The sequence below is a fragment of the Heptranchias perlo genome, chromosome 24, assembly GCF_035084215.1.
Source record: "Heptranchias perlo isolate sHepPer1 chromosome 24, sHepPer1.hap1, whole genome shotgun sequence".
In the NCBI taxonomy this organism is placed as follows: Eukaryota; Metazoa; Chordata; class Chondrichthyes; order Hexanchiformes; family Hexanchidae; genus Heptranchias; species Heptranchias perlo.
In genome coordinates this window covers 30,068,921-30,092,565 of record NC_090348.1, presented here as the reverse complement: position 1 = coordinate 30,092,565, position 23,645 = coordinate 30,068,921, and the positions used below count along the sequence as shown (strand labels likewise).

Sequence of the window (23,645 nt, the reverse complement as noted above, 5' to 3'; positions counted from 1 at the left end):
ACCCCCCGTTGACATTCAACGGCATTACCATCGCCGAATCCCCCACCATCAACATCCTGGGGGTCACCATTGACCAGAAACTTAACTGGACCAGCCACATAAATAGTGTGGCTACAAGAGCAGGTCAGAGGCTGGGTATTCTGCGGCGAGTGACTCACCTCCTGACTCCCCAAAGCCTTTCCACCATCTACAAGGCACAAGTCAGGAATGCGATGGAATACTCTCCACTTGCCTGGATGAGTGCAGCTCCAACAACACTCGAGAAGCTCGACACCACCCAGGACAAAGCAGCCTGCTTGATTGGCACCCAATCCACCACCCTAAACATTCACTCCCTTCACCACCGGCGCACTGTGGCTGCAGTACGTACCATCTACAGAATGCACTGCAGCAACTCGCCAAGGCTCCTTCGACAGCACCTCCCAAACCGGCGACTTCTACCACCTAGAAGGACAAGGGCAGCAGGCACTTGGGAACAACACCACTTGCATGTTCCCCTCCAAGTCACACACCATCCCGACTTGGAAATATATCGCCATTCCTTCATCGTCGCTGGGTCAAAATCCTGGAACTCCCTTCCTAACAGCACTGTGGGAGAACCTTCACCACACGGACTGCAGCGGTTCAAGAAGGCGGCTCACCACCACCTTCTCAAGGGCAATTAGGGATGAGCAATAAATGCTGGCTTTGCCAGCGACGCCCACATCCCATGAACGAATTTTTAAAAAATAACTTTCAGCAAAAATCATAAACTCACCAAGGAAAGTAAGGGGGAGAAAAATATTTTTAATTATTATGTAAATAACTGACGAAAAAAAGGAAGATTTTTTGGGTGGGAGAAGAGAAGAATAGCAAATAAATAAAACACTTGTATCTTAAGCAAACCTGCCTTAAATTGGAGGACAGTCACATGAGTTCCGGCAATAGGTCGACCAATGATGACGATAAGCAAATACATCACCGGGAAAGGGTATAGCAAAAAATAATTTATAGTGTAAAGAACTGAGAAGACGAGGTTCAGGAAGTGTAGAACAGATGTGGTTGCTTTCAGTTCATGCACGTTTTGTAAAGTGGTAGGTAAGCAATATTACTAATACTGTATCTTTCAGTATTAGTCAGCTGTGTATCGTGAATCAGTCAAGTAATATGTTGTTTCAGTAAATTTGGTGTATTGCAATGATAGGACAGCCACTGTTGTAAAATTACAAATTTAATTTACAGACCCACGACTTAAACATGATAGGGGATCCAAACTCCCTTTCTTACAGTTCCTCAGAAAATAAAATTCTGCTACAATATATTTTACCCAAAGGCCCATTCTTCAGTCTGCACAGAGAGTGATGGCAACGGTTTTGACCATGGAAGGTGTTAAAAGTTTTAGGGCTTCCCTAAGATAAACTCTCTGATTGCTCCCAGGTGTTTTGCATTCAGTGTGCCAACACTGAACAATATTTAAATATATGATGGTGTAACCCAGGGATGTAACAATGGGACCTCATTATGATATGAATTGGATACCGTGTCTTTTGCACATGCTGTCATGTGCACTTCTTCAATTTTTCCAAAGGCAGACTGAAACACGTTATTGAGATAAGGTCAAATACGAATCGTTAAGCTGCTTAAGTAAAGATACAGAGTAACTGATGTAATCAAATCTAACCTTGCTTCAACTAACTAAACAACCCTCCTCAAGAACTAGAAAATGAGTTAAAATACACCACACTATTGCAAAAGCTAATCTGTGTCTCCCTGACAGTCAAAATGACACTGGGATATTGTGGTGTTGAAATCTACAGGTACAAATCCACATCCTTCCATGCCATCACCTATTCTTGATGTGGAGATGCCAGTGATGGACTGGGGTGGACAAATGTAAGGAATCTTACAACACCAGGTTATAGTCCAACAATTTTATTTTAAAATCACAAGCTTTCGGAGATTATCCCCTTCGTCAGGTGAATGAGTGAAAGGTTCTCAAATCGCATATCTTATATTAGGCTGGGACAGCATCACACCAATCAAAAGGTGTCGTTGTTGTTCAAACGGGCCAGTCACGGAGAACAGCACGTCCCAGTACACTGGATATACATTGTGTCAATTACACAGACAGAAAGAAAGAGACCCAAATGGCAGAGAGAGAGAGAATATTAAAACACATAACTTTTTTTTCCCTTTTTGCTGGTGGGGTTACGTGTAGCGTGACATGAACCCAAGATCCCGGTTGAGGCCGTCCTCATGGGTGCGGAACTTGGCTATCAACTTCTGCTCGACGATTTTGCGTTGTCGTGTGTCTCGAAGGTCACCTTGGAGAACGCTGACCCGAAGATCGGTGGCTGAATGTCCTTGACTGCTGAAGTGTTCCCCGACTGGAAGGGAACCCTCCTGTCTGGCGATTGTTGCGCGGTGTCTGTTCATCCGTTGTCGCAGTGTCTGCATGGTCTCGCCAAGGTACCATGCTCTTGGGCATCCTTTCCTGCAACGTATGAGGTAGACAACGTTGGCCGAGTCACAGGAGTATGAACCATGTACCTGGTGGGTGGTGTCCTCTCGTGTGATGGTGGTATCCGTGTTGATGATCTGGCATGTGTTGCAGAGGTTGCCGTGGCAGGGTTGCGTGGTGTCGTGGACGCTGTTCTCCTGAAAGCTGGGTAATTTTCTGCGAACGATGGTCTGTTTGAGGTTGGGTGGCTGTTTGAAGGCGAGTAGTGGAGGCATGGGGATGGCCTTAGCGAGGTGTTCGTCGTCATCGATGACATGTTGAAGGCTGCGGAGAACTATTCTTGCCATCACCTATTCTTAACATCACAACTTCTGTTTGATATCAGGCCTCAATCACCAGACATTTATAGAATGTCATGCCAGTAACTTTTGACAGCAAATATGTGCTTGAATATAGAGCAAGGCCACCAAAGTTGGACAGCATTAGAGAGTCACCGATCCACATTGTGTAATTATGCAGAATTAACAGTGCAAACTTTGACCTTTACACTTGTTTAGGCTTTGGTGTAGTAGCCTGAAACATAGCTCATTCATCACACTTCCTATACCTGTCCCTCAACACAGTTAAACATTACTCAGGTCTGTCCATCTCACAACTCAAAAGAATAAATTTCCCAGAGCTTTATCTTGGAGGTTTTATCTGTAATGTCACCTCCCTCATGACTAAGTAAATTGGGTAGAGTCCATGTTTGTGCCGTCCTATAATGTAGCTGTCACTGTTGTGATATGATAAGATTATTTCAGTCACAATTTGTCTTATTGATGTAAATGTTAACATTGTAGATGTCTGTAGGCAATACTGTATCTTCCTAAAGCAAAGTCCAATTCAACTTCATGCAGCAGTTTATTGATCACAAAGAGTCGACAATTAAAGTGAGATGCTATTATCTGATTATCTAAAGACCTGCCAATACTGCAAAGCTTTTATATATTCTAAATAATTTTACCTATCTACTTTACACTGTCCGGGCCTAACAATAAATTAAGAGGTTTTGGACACTATAATTTGAAGTTTAAATTGTTTCACAGCGATCATACCATTAAGGGCGTGAATGGGGTGTAATTGACAAATGAATTTCAATGTAGATAACTGTGAGGTGCATTTTGGTAGGAAGTGTAAGGACGCTACATACTGCTTGGATAATAAGAGTCTAAATGGGATAGAGGAGCAAAGAGATCTGGGGTACAAATACACAAATCACTAAAAGTAGCGATGCAGGTTGATAAGGCCATGAAAAAAGGCAAATCAAACACTAGGGTTCATATCTAGAGGGATAAAATTGAAAAGCAAAGGAGAACCTTGGTTAGACCACACTTGGAGCATTATGCACAGTTCTGGTCTCCGTATTATAGAAAGGATCTAGAGGCATGGAAAGGGTGCAAGAAAGACTCACAAGGATGACATCAGAACTGAGAGAATCTCCTTATCAGGAAATCTGAAAAGACTCAGGCTCTTTTCTCAAGAAAAGAGAAGGCTAAGGGGTGACCTGATAATGATAGGGTAGACGTAGAGAAAATGTTTCCATTTGTGGGGGAGTCCAAAACTAGAGGTCACTAATAAATCCAATAGGGAATTCAGGAGAAACATCTTTACCCAAAGAATGGTAAGAATGTGGAACGTGCTACCACAAGGAGTAGTTGAGGCAAATAGCATAGATGCCCCAAATTCCTTCGGACTTTTGTGCCTTCGACATAGATACGCCATTACAATGGCGCAAATATGCAGGAAAATCTGGGCCTATAGAGTGGATTTTCTGATCCCGGTCCTAAGGCTGTAGAACTGGAGTGCAGCGAGCTTGTGCTCACGTGATTTGGACATGGATCACGTCATGCAGTCTTCTGGGATCAGTCTCATTATTTAATCATAATGAGCTCTGGACCTAGCTTGGGGCTGCACCAAGAGTGCATTCAATGGAGAGGAGGGGTGGAATTTCCTGTGCAGCAGGAGGTCTCAAAAAGCTGCAGCCTCCATTTAAAGAGGAGTGGATTTTTATCCAGAAACACAAATCATATAATTGTAGGATCATAGATATTACAGCACAGAAAAGTACCATTTGGGCCAATATACTCATCCTTTATATACTTCCTTGTTAAATAACAGTGTAGCATCTGCTTCAATAGCCACTTGTAATAAAGCATTCCATGTTCTGGTAAGACTTGCATGAGAAGATTTCTTCTAACTTCTCTCTTCCTATTTCTAGTGATAATCCTGAGTTTATACCCCGTTTATTATTGATTCACCAACCGATGGTAACAATCCTTCATTATTTACCCTCTGCAAACCATTCATAATTTTGAAAATCTCAATTAGATCCCCCTTAACCTTCTCTGTTACCGTGAAAAACACCTCTATTTTCTAACCTTTCTTCATAACTATCACAGCTCATTCCTGTTATTATTCCATGTAATCTTCACTGTACCCTTTCTAAGGCCCTAATTGCCTTTCTATAATGGAGTGTTCAGAGCTGCACATAATACTCCAATTGTAGCCAAACCAATGTATTGTACAAATTCAACATAAATTGTATGCAATTCAGTATCTCCATATACAAAACCATTTGCCTTTTTTAAATCGCCTCTTTGACCTGCAGTCACACCTTTAAAGTTCAAAGTGGTAGAATTTCTGTGGGGGTTCTCCCGATCTTCTGTTGTAACTTTGGCAGAAGAGCGGCAGAAAGCCCTGAGAAACAGTGTGTATGCCATCTATGCCATTTCCCTGGGATTTCCATCAATCTTCTGCCAAAGATACAGCAGGAAATTAGGAGAACCGCCATGGAAATTTTAGCCCTATGTATCTCCACTCCTACAGCCGTCTTCCTCCACCCTATTAATAACCTTGCCATTTAGGATACACTAAATTGTTCTTTTTCCAAAATGTTCTGGGATAAATTTTCATGTTCACCCCCGAGCGATAATCTGGTGGAGTGGATTGCCCGCCTGTTGTAGATCCCACCTGATTTTCATTCCATTTCATTGGAATTCCCCAACTTTCTCCAGTACGCATTGAATGACAACATCAAAGCAGTACCATTACTGACTGTATTTCTAAAACATAATATCCATGAATTTGTCACTCACCCACTTCTTTGACGGGCTTTAGTAGATTACACAAAGGTTGCTCAGGTACTTTAATTTGGAACCCAAATTCAAAGAGGACTTCTGCTTCGCACATACCCACGGCCTGGAGCACATGAATCAATAAATTTCAATACTGCTCAGTTTCATTATCTCAATATTGTATTGCTGTTTTAAATATTAAGTTAAAAATTTAATATGGCAATTGATCTGACCCGATCATATTTACACACATCTGTAAAGGTAGAAAGAGGTGTTATTTCCCATAATCTGCTGTAGAATGACCCTTAGATAGCCAGTCTAAGGAAATTCCAAACTCCTGGAAGGCCATTTTAAAAAAAAAAGTTTACAGCTAGAATCAATGCAGAAATATACCTGAATATTATAGTAATAAAGCTGCTCTGATGCCAGCTATGTCTTTACTACTGTGATGTTAACATGTACATACACATTAAGCACTGAAAAATGTTATATATAAAAATGTTAATCACTTTACTTCTGTTTAACTTGTCTTCCAATTTTCTTCATTCTTTCTCCAATTTTTATTATCTTAACATTATATTTACCTAATTCCCACCTTCCTTGCCTTTTAAATTTAAAAAAAATTACCTATGAGCAAGTGATTTGTTACTAGTTCAATTTTGTTATTGCTCAATTTTGCTCAGGCTTTTCTTAATGCCTCTGGATTTTTTTTGTGCAAAATTGCGATACTCGGGAAGCAAGCTGCGCTATATACAGTAAGGGCAGAAACTTGGGAAATATTGCACTGCGCAAATCACTTACCCTTTTTATCTTCTTGGGTTGTCTCTAATTGGTTGAAATATCAGAGGTATGTTAGAAATTGTGTTGCATCAAAGTGTTTTAATGAAAGTCGAGTGTATTAACGATATTGAAATAAATGAATGTTAATAACAGTGTTAGGATGAACAGGGTAAAGAAAGTTTGACATAACTGGAACTGTGACTTCATCTGGGATGAGACAAAATAAGATGGTTGGTAAGAAATGCTGTTGTATTCATGGGTGCTGATGTAAAGCTGTGACGATTGCAGCAATTTTTGTTTCTGGGCAGGGTATGGGGTACATGTTGAGATAGCTGTTGTGCATTGGATTTTTCAGACACATAAGTAAATATGAGTCTATTAAAGCCTGCCTTAAGATTCTTGCTAGTGACCAATTGGTTGGACAGATGTTTTTTTGGCTATTGATTTTTGGGTCCTCTTCTGCCACTTATTGCTGCTGCCTTTTTTCTCCTGCCCGCTCTAGGGCAAGACCCATTTGCAGGGTGAAGTTGTATTGCTGTATATTTTTCATAGGAAAATAGATTATTTGAATGGCCCAGGCATACAAAGCATCTGTGACTTGCAAGATCCACTGGGCAGTATGACAACTCCTGTTGTTCCTTGAAGTATTCAGTGGCATCAAAGTTCAAGGCGATGGTTACCTTGATAGCCACCGACAGAACTGTCCCTGTTGTGGAAGTGGTTTTCAGATCTGGGTGCAGGAATATGCACAGTTCTGTGACTACCTCCTTGGGGAATCAATTTCTGCATGAAGGTTTCTCTGAACATGTCCAGGTACAATTGTCCAGCCCACAAACATAGGTGGTAGCATAAGGGCAGGGCCTAAGTGATGGCTTAAGGTGTGAATGCACCTGCATGGCATGCCTCCTCTCATCCTTCCCCACAACCTGCAAATACGAAGGGAGGTGCCACAGGGATGCCCATAGCAATGTATAGAAAAAACACAATGAAATATCCCTAGAAAAACTGGCACAGATACCAGACGAGGTTTAGGTTTAAGAAACTCTCAGTAAATTCCTTTCTTGCAAAACAGCAAAAAGGGATTGTGGCCACAAAAAGTTCACGGTCACAACACTTGATTAACACTATTCACAATTTGTGTTCTAGATACACAGTGATTGTGTCATTTCCTTATTTAATTTGTTTAAATTAGATGCTAGATTACAAATTCAAAAAGTTATAGGTCATTTTGTTAAGATTAGGTTTGGACTTTTCTTGAAGGAATGATGAATGTAAAAGCACTTACAGCATCACTGTCGGATCTAAATGGACAGGCTCTTAGCTCCATTTGTTCTTGGCAAAGGGTTTCCTTGATGTCAAATATCACAATGTATGCTTTCACTCCCGGAGAAGTTATCTGTTAAGACGCAAAACAATTTAGTTCTCTCTTTATCATTCACCTGGATCTATGTAATGGGAATGAAATGAACATAGCTTCACCTTTCACAAATGTTTTAATACTTTTCACTATCACTGAGGGATGGAGGGGAACATCAAGGGCTTTGCTCTATCCTTGACATCACCACGTGTGCACATGCACACATCCAATTGCCTACTATCCCCAACGTTCTATTTTCATGGGGCAACAATCTAGGCAGTATGAAATACAACAATAAAAAAATAAGATCCAAGAAAATTCCTTTTCAATATGTTCTTCCTTCTCTCGTGCAGAAACTCACTGGTACAATGAATGATAGAAAGGAAGGATGAAACAATAAATGCACATTTTTCACAATATGTAATGTTGTTTTCATTTCTTTACACTCTTCTCTTGGAGAATGGTGTAAAGTAGTGGAAGGATTCGCAGTCTGACAGGCCGTGACTTTTTTGCTCCTTCCATAGCCATAACATCTTTATACCAGCCGTGAGGGTGGTTAGTCCTATATGGCAGGAGGGTTTTTTAGACTCCCACGAGCCATATGATGGCGGGGGCCACCCACATCCGCTGGACATGAGTATCCTGTTGAATGTCAACCCAGAATTCAGAGCCTAGAGCTCCAGTCTCCACTCGTCAGGACTGTCTGGAGCAGGGTTTGAACTCTGCACTATCTGACTCAGAGGCAGGAATACTACCACTAAGCCAAAGGCTTGCTCCACAATTTGTAATAAAACTTACATCAAAACCATAGAAATTTACAGCTCAAAAGGAGACCTTTTAGCCCATTGTATCTGTGTTGGTTCTTTGCTAAAAGAATCCAACATTAATCCCACTGCCCCACATTCTCCCCAAAGCCCTTTTGCTTCAAATATTCAATCCAATTCCTCCCTAAAAGAAGCAATTTCTTTACTTTAACTATTCCCTGTGGCAAAACAGTGCATGCTCCAACAACACTCTGCATCAAGAAATTTCTTCCCAACCAGAGGAAATAGTCTTTCCCTACTCATTCTATCAATATCCTTCATCATTTTAAAAAGCTCAATTAAATCTTCTTTTACCCTTCTCTACTCCATTAGAAATAATTCCAGGTTCTCAAGTCTCCCTTCATAACTATAGTTTCCCATCCTTGGTATCGTCCCAGTGGATCTACGTTGTATGGTCTCTTTGGCCTTAATGATCATCCCAATGCATATTTTTCCAATAAACAGAACTAGCTTTAAGGGCAATAGAATTGTGGAATAAGTTATTAAGAAGGGCCGCTGATTGCAGATGGTATAAATGTGTTTGAGTAAATTAGATATATTTCTGGAAAGTAATGATCTGTAGTCTTGAGATTAGTGAAATTACCTTTTTCTTTCCTCCTAAAGTTCCTGTGTACACCTTCCCCTCCTAAAAAGATAGGCTCAAGACTGAGCATCAGGCTTCAGTCAATATTACTGTATCACACCTCACGGAGGTACATGCATGATAGATGACTTTCTCACACACCTCAGAAGTTCCCTCCATTCCTACGAGGATGACCTGGTCTCTGATTAACAGCACGCTGAGACCAGAGAATTCACCATGTGAGAAGTCACAGCATTTACCCATATCCCCCTCTGTGTACAGTGCATCAGAGCTCCAATACATTGCACTACTCTGTAGCCTCACACTATATACTCAATCGGGCACTCCCAGCAAGGAAATCGTGGACCCACTTGGCCTGATTTTCCAACCATTCTTTTAAATCGACTGAAAATCAGGCACTGCACCCTTGCAATTTCTTGACCAGCGCTCCCTGCAAATGTCAGTCCTTACTGGGGGGGTATGCCTAATTGGAGAATCAAGCCATAGATATAGTACTCATCCAAATCTAAACAGTGCTGGGAACAAATGGCCTACAAAAATAATCCTAACCTTATCCCCTACAGACAGATTTCTACCGTGCAAATTGATTTCCAGGTTCATAAATTTCATGTGATGACATACCTAATACCACTGTTATCCAGCAAAACCAGTCCCACAGATAATAAAAATAACCTAAGTTGCAGTATTATTTGTTGTGCAATGATATTCCATACCTAGTGACCTGCCCAGCCTTCAGGCTTGAACTTGTCATAAACATGTGGAGAACATTTTCCATCGGACTGAAACACTTTCATAAACTATACTGTAGCTTAGCAACACTTTGTAGAGTTCTATTTTAATTTAATCTGTGTTTCTTGTCCTTCACCCCATGTTTTACTTCTTCTTCTGTAGATTTATTCCTCTCTCTGCAACATTTCCCAGCTGAAAGGGATGGGTAGATGGGTGGGCAGTCTCTTTCCCAGCTCTTGCCATTGTCACTTTACATCAAGGCTCCAAGAGGCAACCCGCCCTCCAGCTTTCCCTCTCTCATTGTGGTGATATACCTGGTTTGTACTTGGAGCCTGCTCCCAATGGTGATGCCAAGGTAGGAACCATCCAGGGGTCGATTTGAACTACTCCTTTCCCCAGCCCCCCAACCCAGCAGAAACCAGGTGGGGAGGGGGCAGTTAAAATGGATTGGGGGATTTACCCACTCCAATCCCAGCCTGATCTGGCTGACTGCAATTTTAAACTCCGGATGACAAGGTCACCTGTTGGATGTCAGCAGGCTCCTTCTTTAAATATGCAGATTGGGTTCCGATTACGTCATCGGAACCCAACTGCTATTTTTCCTGAACCTGAGCAGTGGTGACTTCCCCGCCAGGCCAAAGCTGTTGCAAGCTGCATTGAGGGCCAGAAGAGGTAAGTTTTTAAAATTTATTTGAAGTTTCCTTTTGGGGCCAGGAGGAGCAGGAGTGTTCTTCTGAACTGCGCAAGGAAACCTTGAACCTCCCCTGCGTCGGGCTTCCTTCTCCGTCCCCTGACTGTAATTGCTCTGCTGAGCCCCTCCGATCCACTTGCTTTAAGGCAGGGATCATTCCCGTGGGTCTCCGGCAGCGGGCTCCGAGCAGCCTGATTTTAACGGCTGGAGAGCCGTTTCTCGCTGACTTCTTGGCCGTTCTGTTCAGGAAGTTGTCAAGTGGCATGCAATTGAGGCTTGACCACTAAAATCGGCCGAGCTTCCCTGCTACAGCTCACTAGACCGCGTTCCTGTCCAGAAGTAAAAATCGTCCTCGCAATGTGGGAAAACACAGATGTGAACCCATGTCCTATCATTTATTCCATGGCACAGCTGCAGAACAAACTGCCCTGACTCTACCACCCGTTTCATTTTTATTTCATTTAACAAGTTTAAAGTAAGAGTAGGAATGATTGATGGAGTCATCCTGTCTGTGGCAACTTATGGCCTGTTAAATGCCAATAGCAGTGTAGTTTTTCTGGCATTCTGTTTCATCTAGGCTTCCCGATATCTCACTGAGTTTATCCAGTGTGTAGCTAAGCCATAGAGATGAGAAAGGTCCCAGACTCCAATTCTAATCTATTTTGAGTGAGCTGATCTCAGTAGGAGTGGCGGTAGAGGCACTACAACCGATCTTAGCAACTACCTTTCCAAAAGAAAATTCTATCGTGCTTTGCAAATATGCCTCACAAAAGGTGTGCAAGACTTTTGTGTGGACTGTCTTGAGTAATTTATATGTACAGCATGACATCACTATTAATTCTCCTGAAGAAAGAATGCACGTTTTACAACAGCCTGTTTCATTCATTCTCAGTATGTGGGTATCGCTGGCAAAGCAATTTATTGGATGCGGAATTGCACAGCGGTTTGATGCAATTGAGTGGCTTGCTAGGCCATTTCAGTTGAGTGTCACATATAGGCCGGACAGCAGATTTTCTTTGCTAAAGGGGGTTTTTACAACAATCTGACAGCTTCATGGTCATTTTTATTGATTCTAGATTTTTTAAACTGAATTCAAATTCTCAACCTGCCATGATAGGATTTTTTTTTATTCGTTCATGGGATGTGGGCGTCGCTGGCGAGGCCAGCATTTATTGCCCATCCCTAATTGCCCTTGAGAAGGTGGTGGTGAGCTGCCTTCTTGAACCGCTGCAGTCCGTGTGGTGAAGGTTTTCCCACAGTGCTGTTAGGAAGGGAGTTCCAGGATGTTGACCCAGCGACGATGAAGGAACGGTGATATATTTCCAAGTCGGGATGGTGTGTGACTCGGAGGGGAACGTGCAGGTGGTGTTGTTCCCATGTGCCTGCTGCTCTTGTCCTTCTAGGTGGTAGAGGTCGCGGGTTTGGGAGGTGATGTCGAAGAAGCCTTGGCGAGTTGCTGCAGTACATCCTGTAATTGGTACGTACTGCAGCCACTGTGCGCCGGTGGTGAAGGGAGTGAATGTTTAGGGTGGTGGATGGGGTGCCAATCAAGCGGGCTGCTTTGTCCCGGATGGTGTCGGGATTCTTGAGTTGTTGGAGCTGCACTCATCCATGCAAGTGGAGAGTATTCCATCACACTCCTGACTTGTGCCTTGTAGATGGTGGAAAGGCTTTGGGGAGTCAGGAGGTGAGTCACTCGCCGCAGAATGCTCAGCCTCTGACCTGCTCTGGTAGCCACAGTATTTATATGGCTGGTCTAGTTAAGTTTCTGGTCAATGGTGACCCCCAGGATGTTAATGGTGGGGGATTCGGCGATGGTAATGCCATTGAATGTCATGGGGAGGTGGTTAGACTCTCTCTTCTTGGAGATGGTCATTGCCTGGCACTTGTCTGGCACAAATGTTACTTGGCACTTATCAGCCCATGCCTGGATATTGTCCAGGTCTTGCTGCATGCGGGCTCGGACTGCTTCTTTATTTGAGGGGTTGCGAATGGAACTGAACACTGTGCAATCATCAGCAAACATCCCCATTTCTGACCTTATGATGGAGGGAAGGTCATTGATGAAGGAGCTGAATATAGTTGGGCCTGGGACACTGCCCTGAGGAACTCCTGCAGCAATGTCCTGAGGCTGAGATGATTGGCCACCAACAACCACTGCCATCTTCCTTTGTGCTGGGTATATCTCCAGCCACTGGAGAGTTTTCCCCCTGATTCCCATTGACTTCAATTTTACTAGGGCTCCTTGGTGCCACACTTGGTCAAATGCTGCCTTGATGTCAAGGGCAATCACTCTCACCTCACCTCTGGAATTCAGCTCTTTTGTCCATGTTTGGACCAAGGCTGTAATGAGGTCTGGAGCCGAGTGGTCCTGGCGGAACCCAAACTGAGCAGCGGTAAGCAGGTTATTGGTGAGTAAGTGCCGCTTGATAGCACTGACGACGACACCTTCCATCACTTTGCTGATGATTGAGAGTAGACTGATGGGGTGGTAATTGGCTGGATTGGATTTGTCCTGCTTTTTGTGGACAGGACATACCTGGGCAATTTTGCACATTGTCAGGTAGATGCCAGTGTTGTAGCTGTACTGGAACAGCTTGGCTAGAGGCGCAGCTAGTTCTGGAGCACAAGTCTTCAGGACTACAGCCGGGATGTTGTCGGGGCCTATAGCCTTTGCTGTATCCAGTGCACTCAGCCGTTTCTTGATATCATGTGGCGTGAATCGAATTGGCTGAAGACTGGCTTCTATGATGGTGGGGATATCGGGAGGAGGCCAAGATGGATCATCCACTCGGCACTTCTGGCTGAAGATGTTGCAAACACTTCAGCCTTGTCTTTTGCACTCACGTGCTGGACCCCGCCATCATTGAGGATGGGGATGCTTACACAGCCTCCTCCTCCCGTTAGTTGTTTAATTGTCCACCACCATTCACGGCTGGATGTGGCAGGACTGCAGAGCTTTGATCTGATCCATTGGTTGTGGAATTGCTTATCTCTGTCTATAGCATGTTGCTTCCGCTGTTTAGCATGCATGTAGTCCTGAGTTGTAGCTTCCCCAGGTAGGCACCTCATTTTTAGGTACGTCTGGTGCTGCTCCTGGCATGCTCTTCTACACTCCTCGTTGAACCAGGGTTGATCCCCTTGCTTGTTGGTAATGGTAGAGTGAGGATTATGCCGGGCCATGAGGTTACAGATTGTGCTGCTGCTGCTGATGGCCCACAGCGCCTCATGGATGCCCAGTTTTGAGCTGCTAGATCTGTTCTGAATGTATTCCATTTCGCACGGTGGTAGTGCCACACAACACGTTGGATGGTATCCTCAGTGCGAAGATGGGACTTCGTCTCCACGAGGACTGTGTGGTGGTCACTCCTACCAATACTGTCATGGACAGATGCATTTGCGACAGGTAGATTGGTGAGGACGAGGTCAAGTAAGTTTTTCCCTCGTGTTGGTTCGCTGCCGCAGGCAGGTGGTGAGCGAACCAACGGATCAGATCACAACGGATCAGATCAAAGCTCTGCAGTCCTGCCACATCCAGCCGTGAATGGTGGTGGACAATTAAACAACTAACGGGAGGAGGAGGCTGTGTAAGCATCCCCATCCTCAATGATGGCGGGGTCCAGCACGTGAGTGCAAAAGACAAGGCTGAAGTGTTTGCAACATCTTCAGCCAGAAGTGCCGAGTGGATGATCCATCTTGGCCTCCTCCCGATATCCCCACCATCATAGAAGCCAGTCTTCAGCCAATTCGATTCACGCCACATGATATCAAGGACTCGGCCAGCTCGTTCGGTAGTGGTGCTATCGAGCCACTCTTGGTGATGGACATTGAAGTTCCCCACCCAGAGTACATTCTGTGCGCTTGCTACCCTCAGTGCTTCCTCCAAGTGGTGTTCAGCATGGAGGAGGACTGATTCATCAGCTGAGGCAGGGCGGTAGGTGGTAATCAGCAGGAGGTTTCCTTGCCCATGTTTGACTTGATGCCATGAGATTTCATGGGGTCCGGAGTCAATGTTGAGGACAGATCTGTAAGAACAGATCTGCACTGTTCTAAGAACAATACTGTACATTCAACACAATCCAGTAAATTGAATCAAAGATTGCCACTCATCAAGCATTCCTTTCATGTTTGAAGTGATGCTAATTTTAATATACCTAAATATACAATCTGGACACAATGCTTAAACAACAACAAAAAGACATTGCTTTGTTCTAGAATAGCCTGAAATCTTCTAAACTAGTTACTATCTTTAATTATAAGTTATTGTGTTAAATTATGCTTTAATGTGGTTCAAAAATATGTTAAACAGTAATTGTTAGCTACTTGAGTAATTGTTAGTTACATGAGTAATTGTTAGTTACATGAGTAAGTATTACTCACCTTATACTTGGCACTTTTAAGATGCCTCTGTTTGAAAAGGTAAGGATTGTCAGACTTTCTGTTGTAAGCACTCACTGCATAATCTACAGCCAGATTCGCTTCTCGATCAAATACTGGAACCCGGGTAAACACTTCTGTAGATTTAACAGAAACTATGGCTGAAAGCATGGGACAAAAACAAAGCAAAACATATACAAAAACTCCACCAGTCATTTTCATGGATGAATTCTATTTTGTTGAAATGGATTATAAAATAATTAAAAGAAATTTCCAATTTAGAATCCTTGGCTCCTGAAAGAACCTCAAACTCAGCTTCCTGTGGGATTTTTGCACATGGTTTGGCTAAGCACTAAAAGGGTTTGTTGAGTTAACATGTTCTTTGGTAAGTAAACTAACATCCTGACATTAAGTCAACAAGAGTATATACCATGTGTTTACTAGGACAATACCAGAGCATTTTGTTAATGGGTCAAATCGAAAGAAGAGCGGGGAGCTGACTTTGCAGAATTTGGGATGAGATCAAAAAAGTTCACAGCCTTAGCTGAAGTTGCCCTGTTTTTTCAAAAATAAAATAACATTTTATTAAGACTGTCAAGCGATTAAAAAAAATTATTTGCAATTAATCTCACAATTAAAAATTTTATTCTGTTAATCTTTTAAATTGCATATTCATGGTCTGCTGAAGGGGTCGGACAATATTATTAAACAGTTACAGCAGAAAAAGGAAAAAAACATAGAGACTAAAATAATGAAGAGGGGATTGTATCTTGGGATACTCAAAGTAGGCACTCAGACCCTTGGTCCATCACATCATGATGTAAAGTGGCCAACGTTAGAGAGACCTCTTCACTTCCATCTTTTGCTATAATTTGCAAAATAGCTGCAAATAGCCTCAGGCTCTTGGAAGCAAGGAATACGACTCTTTTCTACCATCAGGCCAGACCAGTCATAATGGGCTCAATTTATGGGTTTCCATCCTCAATTTGACCTCCCCACCCCCTTCCTGGCTCGGCTTTAAAATTGAGCCCAATGTCTTTAAAAGTAAATTAAAATATAAGTTCTTCTCCAGTTTATTAACATTTAATTATATATTTAGATATAAATTAATTCATTGCAGTTAACTTCCGTGTTTAACGAGTGTTTAAAAAAAATTGCTGTCCAAATAAATTGTCGCGTTAATCACAGAAGTTAACTGCAATTAAATGACTGTCCTAAATTTTATTTTTCTGCTAATATTCAACTGTGGAAGGCATCACAACTGAGTCTGATCATGTTCTCGGCCAACGTCCCAGTCGACATGTATACCTTCCGGCAAGGATCAGTAATAATAATTAGAAGTGGCATTACAGGTTGATTTTTTTTTCACACCCTCATTAGCCCAGGGCGGTGAGACCAATTATAAAGCTAACTGCTTTGTAGCATCCAAACTGATTTTTTAAGACACCACAATTTGGAGAAATGGAGTGAGTTTACCCGTCAAATGCATGGATAGCAATTTATATTCTCACTCAGATCCCACACAGCTAAGTTCTGAATCTCTCTCGTTGCAGTAGGAGATGCCAAATGTTGAAGTCCGATGCTGACATCTTAGAAGGCAGAAAGAATAAGAGGTAGAATTGCTCCTTCCGCATTTTTGGATGCCGGTGGTTGGGGGCGGGAGAGCCATTGTTTCCCCTTTGTTGTGGGTGAAGGGAGAATCAGAAGGATAGTCATTGTTTCCCCTTGGTGGGTGAGAGGGGAGGGAAAATCAAAGAGAAAGTTACTGCCTCCCATAAAAAGAGCAAAGTAAAATTAAAGACTAATTCATTGTTTCTCCAAGGTAGGGCAGAGGGAAACTCACTACTTCCCAAGGTAGGGTGGGAGAGATGGGAAATTAGAGGAAGAGTTGCTGCATCCCCAACAGGATAGGCAAGAGAAAATGAGAAGAACAGTTGTCTTCAAGCCTCCTTGCACATCTCTTAGTGTATGTATTAGGAAAAGCTAATACAAAAACAAAATACTGCAGATGCTGGAAATCTGAAATAAAAACAGAAAATGCTGGAAACACACAGCAGGTCAGGCAGCATCTGTGGAGTGAGAAACAGAGATAACGTTTCAGGTAACTGTTTCTCTCTCAACAGATGCTGCCTGACCAACTATGTTTCCAGCATTTTCTGTTTTTATTTCCAGATTTCCAGCATCTGCAGTATTTTGGTTTTGTTTTAGTGTTTAATTCACAGTCACTTCTCTTCCAGGAATGCCCACCTTGAAGAAGTTCTGCGTTTTTCTCCGACGGGACTTCCGTTTGTCTCTTTTACTCTGTTCACCTTCATTCCTGTTTGTTTCCCTTTTCGTGTTTGATCATGAGTCTGCTAAAAACTCGCATTCAGAGCCACATCTCTTTCCTCAGCAACTGTCTTTGGCTCCGACTTATTCCATATGGATTCCAACTTAAATTTCCAGCCTTCATGTTTTGGATCCACCCTTGATCACAGATATCTCCATGATATCCAGCGTTCCTTTAATCACTGTTCTTACCACTTCCTGAGATCCATCCTTAATGTCATGCACTGCCACTTGCACGGTCTCAACCTTTCCCTTCAGCAGCACCGACTCATTATTTCAGAGCTATCCTGGCCCTCAGTTCCATTTCATCCTTTGCCTCATCCAGCGCTTTAACAAAGAACTTTTTATCTTCCTTTCAGGTGTTAAGGAACACAAGCTTCAACAACTCCACCAGTTCTGATGAAAGGTCATCGACCTGAGAGGTTAACTCTTTTTCTCTCTCCACAGATGCTGCCTGATCTGCTGACTGTTTTTCTGTTTTTATTTCTGGAAAAGCTACTTTCTGTCCCAGAGCCAGGCTGCAGGCAACTATGCCATGAAATATGATCTAGGCGTATTAACTGGTTTGTTAGGAGCTTGTGCAACCAGCGGGCACCACAGGGGATTGAGTGTGTTATTGATTTAGACTTGACAATTATTTGAAAATGAAGCATTATCGATTTTAGTTTGACCATATTGATTGCCCTTTAATTTTATTAGGGAGGGGGCTGGTTGTAGGTATTCGGGGGGCGGGGGGGGGGGTGTTGGACTTTGCTCAGTGTCCCCATCACAGGTCTATACAATTGTAAACAATTTTACAACACCAAGTTATAGTCCAGCAATTTTATTTTAAATTCACAAGCTTTCGGAGATTTTCTCCTTCCTCAGGCAAATGTTTCAAGATCTCTAGGAGATCTTGAAACATTTGCCTGAGGAAGGAGAAAATCTCCGAAAGCTTGTGAATTTAAAATAAAATTGCTGGACTATAACTTGGTGTTGTAAAATTGTTTACAATTGTCAACCCCAGTCCATCACCGGCATCTCCACATCAGGTCTATACAAAACAGGGCACTTATGTATCACTGGCATTCCAACTTACATCCAATTGTGAGCTAACGATTCGCGCAAGCGCACATCCCGCATTGAATTCGCTGCTCCTTTACTAAGATGGCGGCGACTCGGCGGCACGTGTCAATGACATCATCAATTAGTGCTTTGAACCAATTAGATTTCAAAAGGAAGGCTCGAGCCGGGGTGAACTTGTGTAGAAGATGGATGTCTCGGCGGCATAGCAACTGCGTAGTCACTTTGGGTTTTACAAGGCCGTGAGTAACAATTAGGGGAAAAGAGTGTAAGGGTGAGTCGATGCGATTGAGCTGCTGTGTAATAATGGGGAGCAATGGAGGCACTTTCTTGTGCGGAGTCGGGTCCTCTTCAGTCATTAGAGCGTTAATGCTGCTTTACATCTTCTCTGTCGGAATTGGTGCATATTCCTCTCACTTGGTATTCAGCTTCAGTACTATCGGATGCTTTATCCTAATCGCTCTTTATTGCCCAGTTATTAATTGGGAGGATTAGGAATGAAGATAGCGGCACAGCAAAGATAACGACCAGGGAGTGATAAAGCCACTAGTTTCTCTCCCTTGGCTAATAGATACTCCCAAGTGCTGCTTAAAGGCAACAAGGTGGATAAAAGAGATTTGTCGTTTAAAAGCACTATAAATGCCACTACCCCCTGCCCAGCGACGATTACGAGCATTTTGTTCAGTGTGGAGCTGAGGTAATGCAATTTGTTTAGTCTCCCCTATGCACAGACATTTAACACTGGACAAGACTGCTCTACTATATCTTGTGTGGAAACCAAATTCTGTAGTTTTAGGATCTGTTTGTAAGGGTGCATATAATTTTTATCTTGTGTATATTTTGTTTTATAAGTTTGCTTAATTGTGTTTAGTTACAAGCTGTTAATTTCATTTGCTATTACATTTGTTCTGAGAACAAACACTTGTGCTCTATGCTTTATCATTTGTAACAGGGTGTCTTTTCTTTTGTGCTGTAAAATCATATGAATAATACCTTTTTTGAATTATCAGACAAGGACCTATAAATTGGTAGCCCTAACTAGAAAGGAAGTTCTTTTTACAAAACAGCCCTGGAGGAAAATAACCAGACAGGCAGCATCTGCCAAGAGAAGAAGGTTGGGTTGATAACCTTTTGTCAGAACCGTTTTATTCCTAATCCAGGGAGTTTCTCAGTGCCACTGGCAGAAGGGTTACTGATGGAAGATATTATCCCTGGTTGAAATAGGTGACTGTAAGTGATTAACTATTATGATATTTATGTTAACCAAGCAAATTAACTTTGATAAATATTTTGAGACTCAGTAAATGTTGCTTTACAAGACATGTGGTTTGGTGTGGTTGGCTTTGGGTCTGAAATAGGACACAGCTAAGAGCTGGGCTCTCAGGATCTGATAAATTTAACCATTTTGTACTTTTAGTATATTGGTGTTTATGTACATCTGGCATAGATTCCCATATACATAGAGACATTTAAACTATTTATAAGTATATTCCTTTCACAACAAATCTGACTTGGCTTTTTATTGTGGCCAAATTTTCCAGTGATGCATGTTTTCTGTGCTCCTGCTAGTGTAAGAGAAATCTATTGCATAAAAAAACCCATTGTAAGTAGAACTTCCTTTCTCTATGATGTGGAGATGCCGGTGATGGACTGGGGTTGACAATTGTAAACAATTTTACAACACCAAGTTATAGTCCAGCAATTTTATTTTAAATTCACAAGCTTTCGGAGGCTACCTCCTTCCTCAGGTGAACGATGCGGAAATGAAGTCCTCGAAATGAAGTCGCATTTATAATTCACAGAACAATGCTGGTGATAACAGACAGTTTTTTCAACTGCCCGTTGCCAAGGCAATCAGTGTGCAGACAGACAGGTGTTACCTGCCAGGTCTCAGAATATACAAATCACCAAAAAAAACAACAAACAAAAAAAAACAGAGATAGAGAGGTAGAAACATAGAAAAGACAGCAACTGACCCGTTATATTAAAAACAGAGAACATTTGTTCGCTGGTGGGGTAACGTGTAGCGTGACATGAACCCAAGATCCCGGTTGAGGCCGTCCTCATGGGTGCGGAACTTGGCTATCAATTTCTGCTCGACGATTTTGCGTTGTCGTGTGTCTCGAAGGCCGCCTTGGAGTACGCTTACCCGAAGGTCGGTGGCTGAATGTCCTTGACTGCTGAAGTGTTCCCCGACTGGGAGGGAACCCTCCTGTTTGGCGATTGTTGCGCGGTGTCCGTTCATCCGTTGTCGCAGTGTCTGCATGGTCTCGCCAATGTACCATGCTCCGGGGCATCCTTTCCTGCAACGTATGAGGTAGACAACGTTGGCCGAGTCACAGGAGTATGAACCATGCACCTGGTGGGTGGTGTCCTCTCGTGTGATGGTGGTATCTGTGTCGATGATCTGGCATGTCTTGCAGAGGTTACCGCGGCAGGGTTGTGTGGTGTCGTGTACGCTGTTCTCTTGAAAGCTGGGTAATTTGCTGCGAACGATGGTCTGTTTGAGGTTGGGTGGCTGTTTAAAGGCGAGTAGTGGAGGTGTGGGGATGGCCATAGCGAGGTGTTCGTCGTCATTGATGACATGTTGAAGGCTGCGGAGAACATGGCGTAGTTTCTCCGCTCCGGGGAAGTACTGGACGACAAAGGGTACTCTGTTGGTTGCGTCCCGTGTTAGTCTCCTGAGGAGGTCTATGCGATTTTTTGCTGTGTCTATGCGATTTCTCTAGTTAGGGCTACCATTTGAATTTGTTCCAGTAGCTGATCAATAGCTTCCTTTTGTTATTTGCTAGAAAAAGCTTTGCTATCATGTCAATCTTTATTACTTTTTCATTTGCTATGCTGATTTTACTATACTTCAGTGCCCCGACAGAATGGTTAAAAGGTAAATTTGTGAATTTACTCAAGGCAGCAATTCAGTCAGTGGGTTCTACTGATTGCAGATTACTTTTGTTTAGCTTTGGATTTATATTGTACAAACCATTTGGGGAATAACTGCCAGCCATCTGTTTTTATATCTAATATATTAGAAGTCTTGTATTTAGCAAGAACTTTTCTACGACCTACAATTGTTGCTTGTAGTCCTCTTCACAGTAATCACACTTCCTATTTTTGTGTTGAATGCATATTTTGATACTGTGTTCTAAACCCAAGTTTTCAGATAATTTCTTATACATAGTCAATGATACCAACACTAACCCCTGAGGGACACTATTGTTTGCATCCCTCCGATCTGAAATGCATCCGTTAACCACTACTGTTTTCAGTCCTCCAACCAACTTCCTATCCATGGTGCTGTATTCCCTTTAATGCTGGGTGCTTTAATTTATCCCCACTATCACAGAAGCCAGTCTTCAGCCAATTCAATTCACTCCACGTGATTTCAAGAAACGGCTGAGTGCACTGGATACAGCAAAGGCTATGGGTCCCGACAACATCCTGGTTGTAGTGCTGAAGACTTGTGCTTCAGGACTAGCTGTGCCTCTAGCCAAGCTGCTCCAGTACAGCTACAACATTGGCATCTACCCGACAATGTGGAAAATTGCCCAGGTTTGTCCTGTCCACAAAAAGCAGGACAAATCCAATCCGGCCAATTACCGGCCCATCAGTCTACTCTCAATCATCAGCAAAGTGATGGAAGGTGTCGTCGACAGAGCTATCAAGCTGCACTTACTCACCAATAACCTGCTCACGATGCTCAGTTTGGGTTCCGCCAGGACCACTCTGCTCCAGACCTCATTACAGCCTTGGTCCAAACATGGACAAAAGAGCTGAATTCCAGAGGTGAGAGTAACTGCCCTGGACATCAAGGCAGCATTTGACCGAGTGTGGCACCAAGGAGCCCTAGTAAAATTGAAGTCAATGGGAATCAGGGGGAAAACTCTCCAGTGGCTGGAGTCAAACCTAGATGGTAGTGGTTGTTGGTGGCCAATCATCTTAGCCTCAGGACATTGCTGCAGGAGTTCCTCAGGGCAGTGTCCTAGGCCCAACCATCTTCAGCTGCTTCATCAATGACCTTCCCTCCATCATAAGGTCAGAAATGGTAATGTTCGCTGATGATTGCACAGTGTTCAGTTCCATTCGCAGCCCCTCAAATAATGAAGCAGTTCGAGCCCGCATGCAGCAAGACGTGGATAACGTCCAGGCTTGGGCTGATCAGTGGCAAGTAACATTCGCGCCAGACAAGTGCCAGGCAATGACCATTTTCAACAAGAGAGTCTAACCACCTCCCCATGACATTCAACAGCATTGCCATCGCTGAATCCCCCACTATCAACATCCTGGGGGTCACCATTGACCAGAAACTTAACTGGACCAGCCATATAAATACTGTGGCCACAAGAGCAGGTCAGAGGCTGGGTGTTCTGCGACGAGTGTCTCACCTCCTGACTCCCCACCATCTACAAGGCACAAGTCAGGAGTGTGATGGAATACTCTCCATTTGCTTGGATGAGTGCAGCTCCAACAACACTCAAGAAGCTAGACACCATCCAGGACAAAGCAACCTGCTTGATTGGCACCCAATCCACCACCCGAAACATTCACTCCCTTCCCCACCGGCGCAGTGGCTGCAGTGTGTGCCATCCACAGGATGCACTACAGCAACTCGCCAAGGCTTCTTCGACAGCACCTCCCAAACCCACGACCTCTACCACCTAGAAGGACAAGAGCAGCAGGCACACGGGAACAACACCACCTGCACATTCCCCTCCAAGTCACACACCATCCCAACTTGGAACTGTATCGCCGTTCCTTCATTGTCGCTGGGTCAAAATCTTGGAACTCCCTTCCTAACAGCACTGTGGGAGAACCTTCACCACACAGACTGCAGCGGTTCAAGAAGGCGGCTCACCACCACCTTCTCGAGGGCAATTAGGGATGGGCAATAAATGCTGGCCTCACCAGCGACGCCCACATCACATGAAGGAATAATAAAAAAAACTCCTCCAATGGGGCACCTTATCAAATACCTCTCTTTCCCCACCCTCATAATCTATTTTGCAATGAATTAACATGAGTAACTCTCTTTGGAAAGTGCAAACTTCTCCAACCTGAGTAATAATGCTATAAAAAATGCATAATAATAACTTAAGGATGCTTAGTGGTTGGAAAATACATGGTGCTAGTGGGAGCTTAGTACCCCTTGGGGTGGGGAAGGAGGAGGGGAAAAAGGGTGCGCGTGTAGGAAAGAGTAGCTCAGGCTCCTGCTTCTGAGTGCCTGCTGTAATGTGCATGTGTGCAGCTATTGGGGTTTGAAGGCCTGTTTCCATACCCCACTTGTTTAATAGTCTGCTAATACTCAATGGATAGGCCCACATTTCACGAACAGACACGAACAAGGTAAAGGAGTGATGTGGA

General features: G+C 43.2%; 2 protein-coding genes across 6 annotated transcripts in view; one reads left to right on the top strand and one right to left on the bottom strand.

The window, feature by feature from the left end:
* LOC137341785 (T-kininogen 2-like) overlaps positions 1 to 23,645 on the bottom strand; it is a 53,638-nt gene that overhangs the window by 24,023 nt on the left and 5,970 nt on the right. Inside the window, exons 3-5 of the mRNA XM_068005287.1 lie at positions 14,901 to 15,058; positions 7,622 to 7,732; positions 5,578 to 5,680 (exon numbers count right to left, since the gene is read on the bottom strand). Coding sequence (XP_067861388.1) covers positions 5,578 to 5,680; positions 7,622 to 7,732; positions 14,901 to 15,058 — 372 coding nt within the window. The remainder of the gene's footprint in view (positions 1 to 5,577; positions 5,681 to 7,621; positions 7,733 to 14,900; positions 15,059 to 23,645) is intronic.
* Positions 18,447 to 23,645, top strand: part of slc26a5 (solute carrier family 26 member 5) — a 46,947-nt gene continuing 41,748 nt past the window's right edge. For 2 of the 5 annotated variants that reach the window (XR_010967079.1, XM_068005004.1), the window contains exon 1: positions 18,454 to 18,561. The gene's annotated coding sequence lies outside the window, so the exon portion shown is untranslated. Of the gene's footprint in view, positions 18,562 to 19,297; positions 19,518 to 23,645 lie in introns of all 5 variants that reach the window. The other 3 variants (XM_068005006.1, XM_068005005.1, XM_068005007.1) reach the window with 3 other exon arrangements.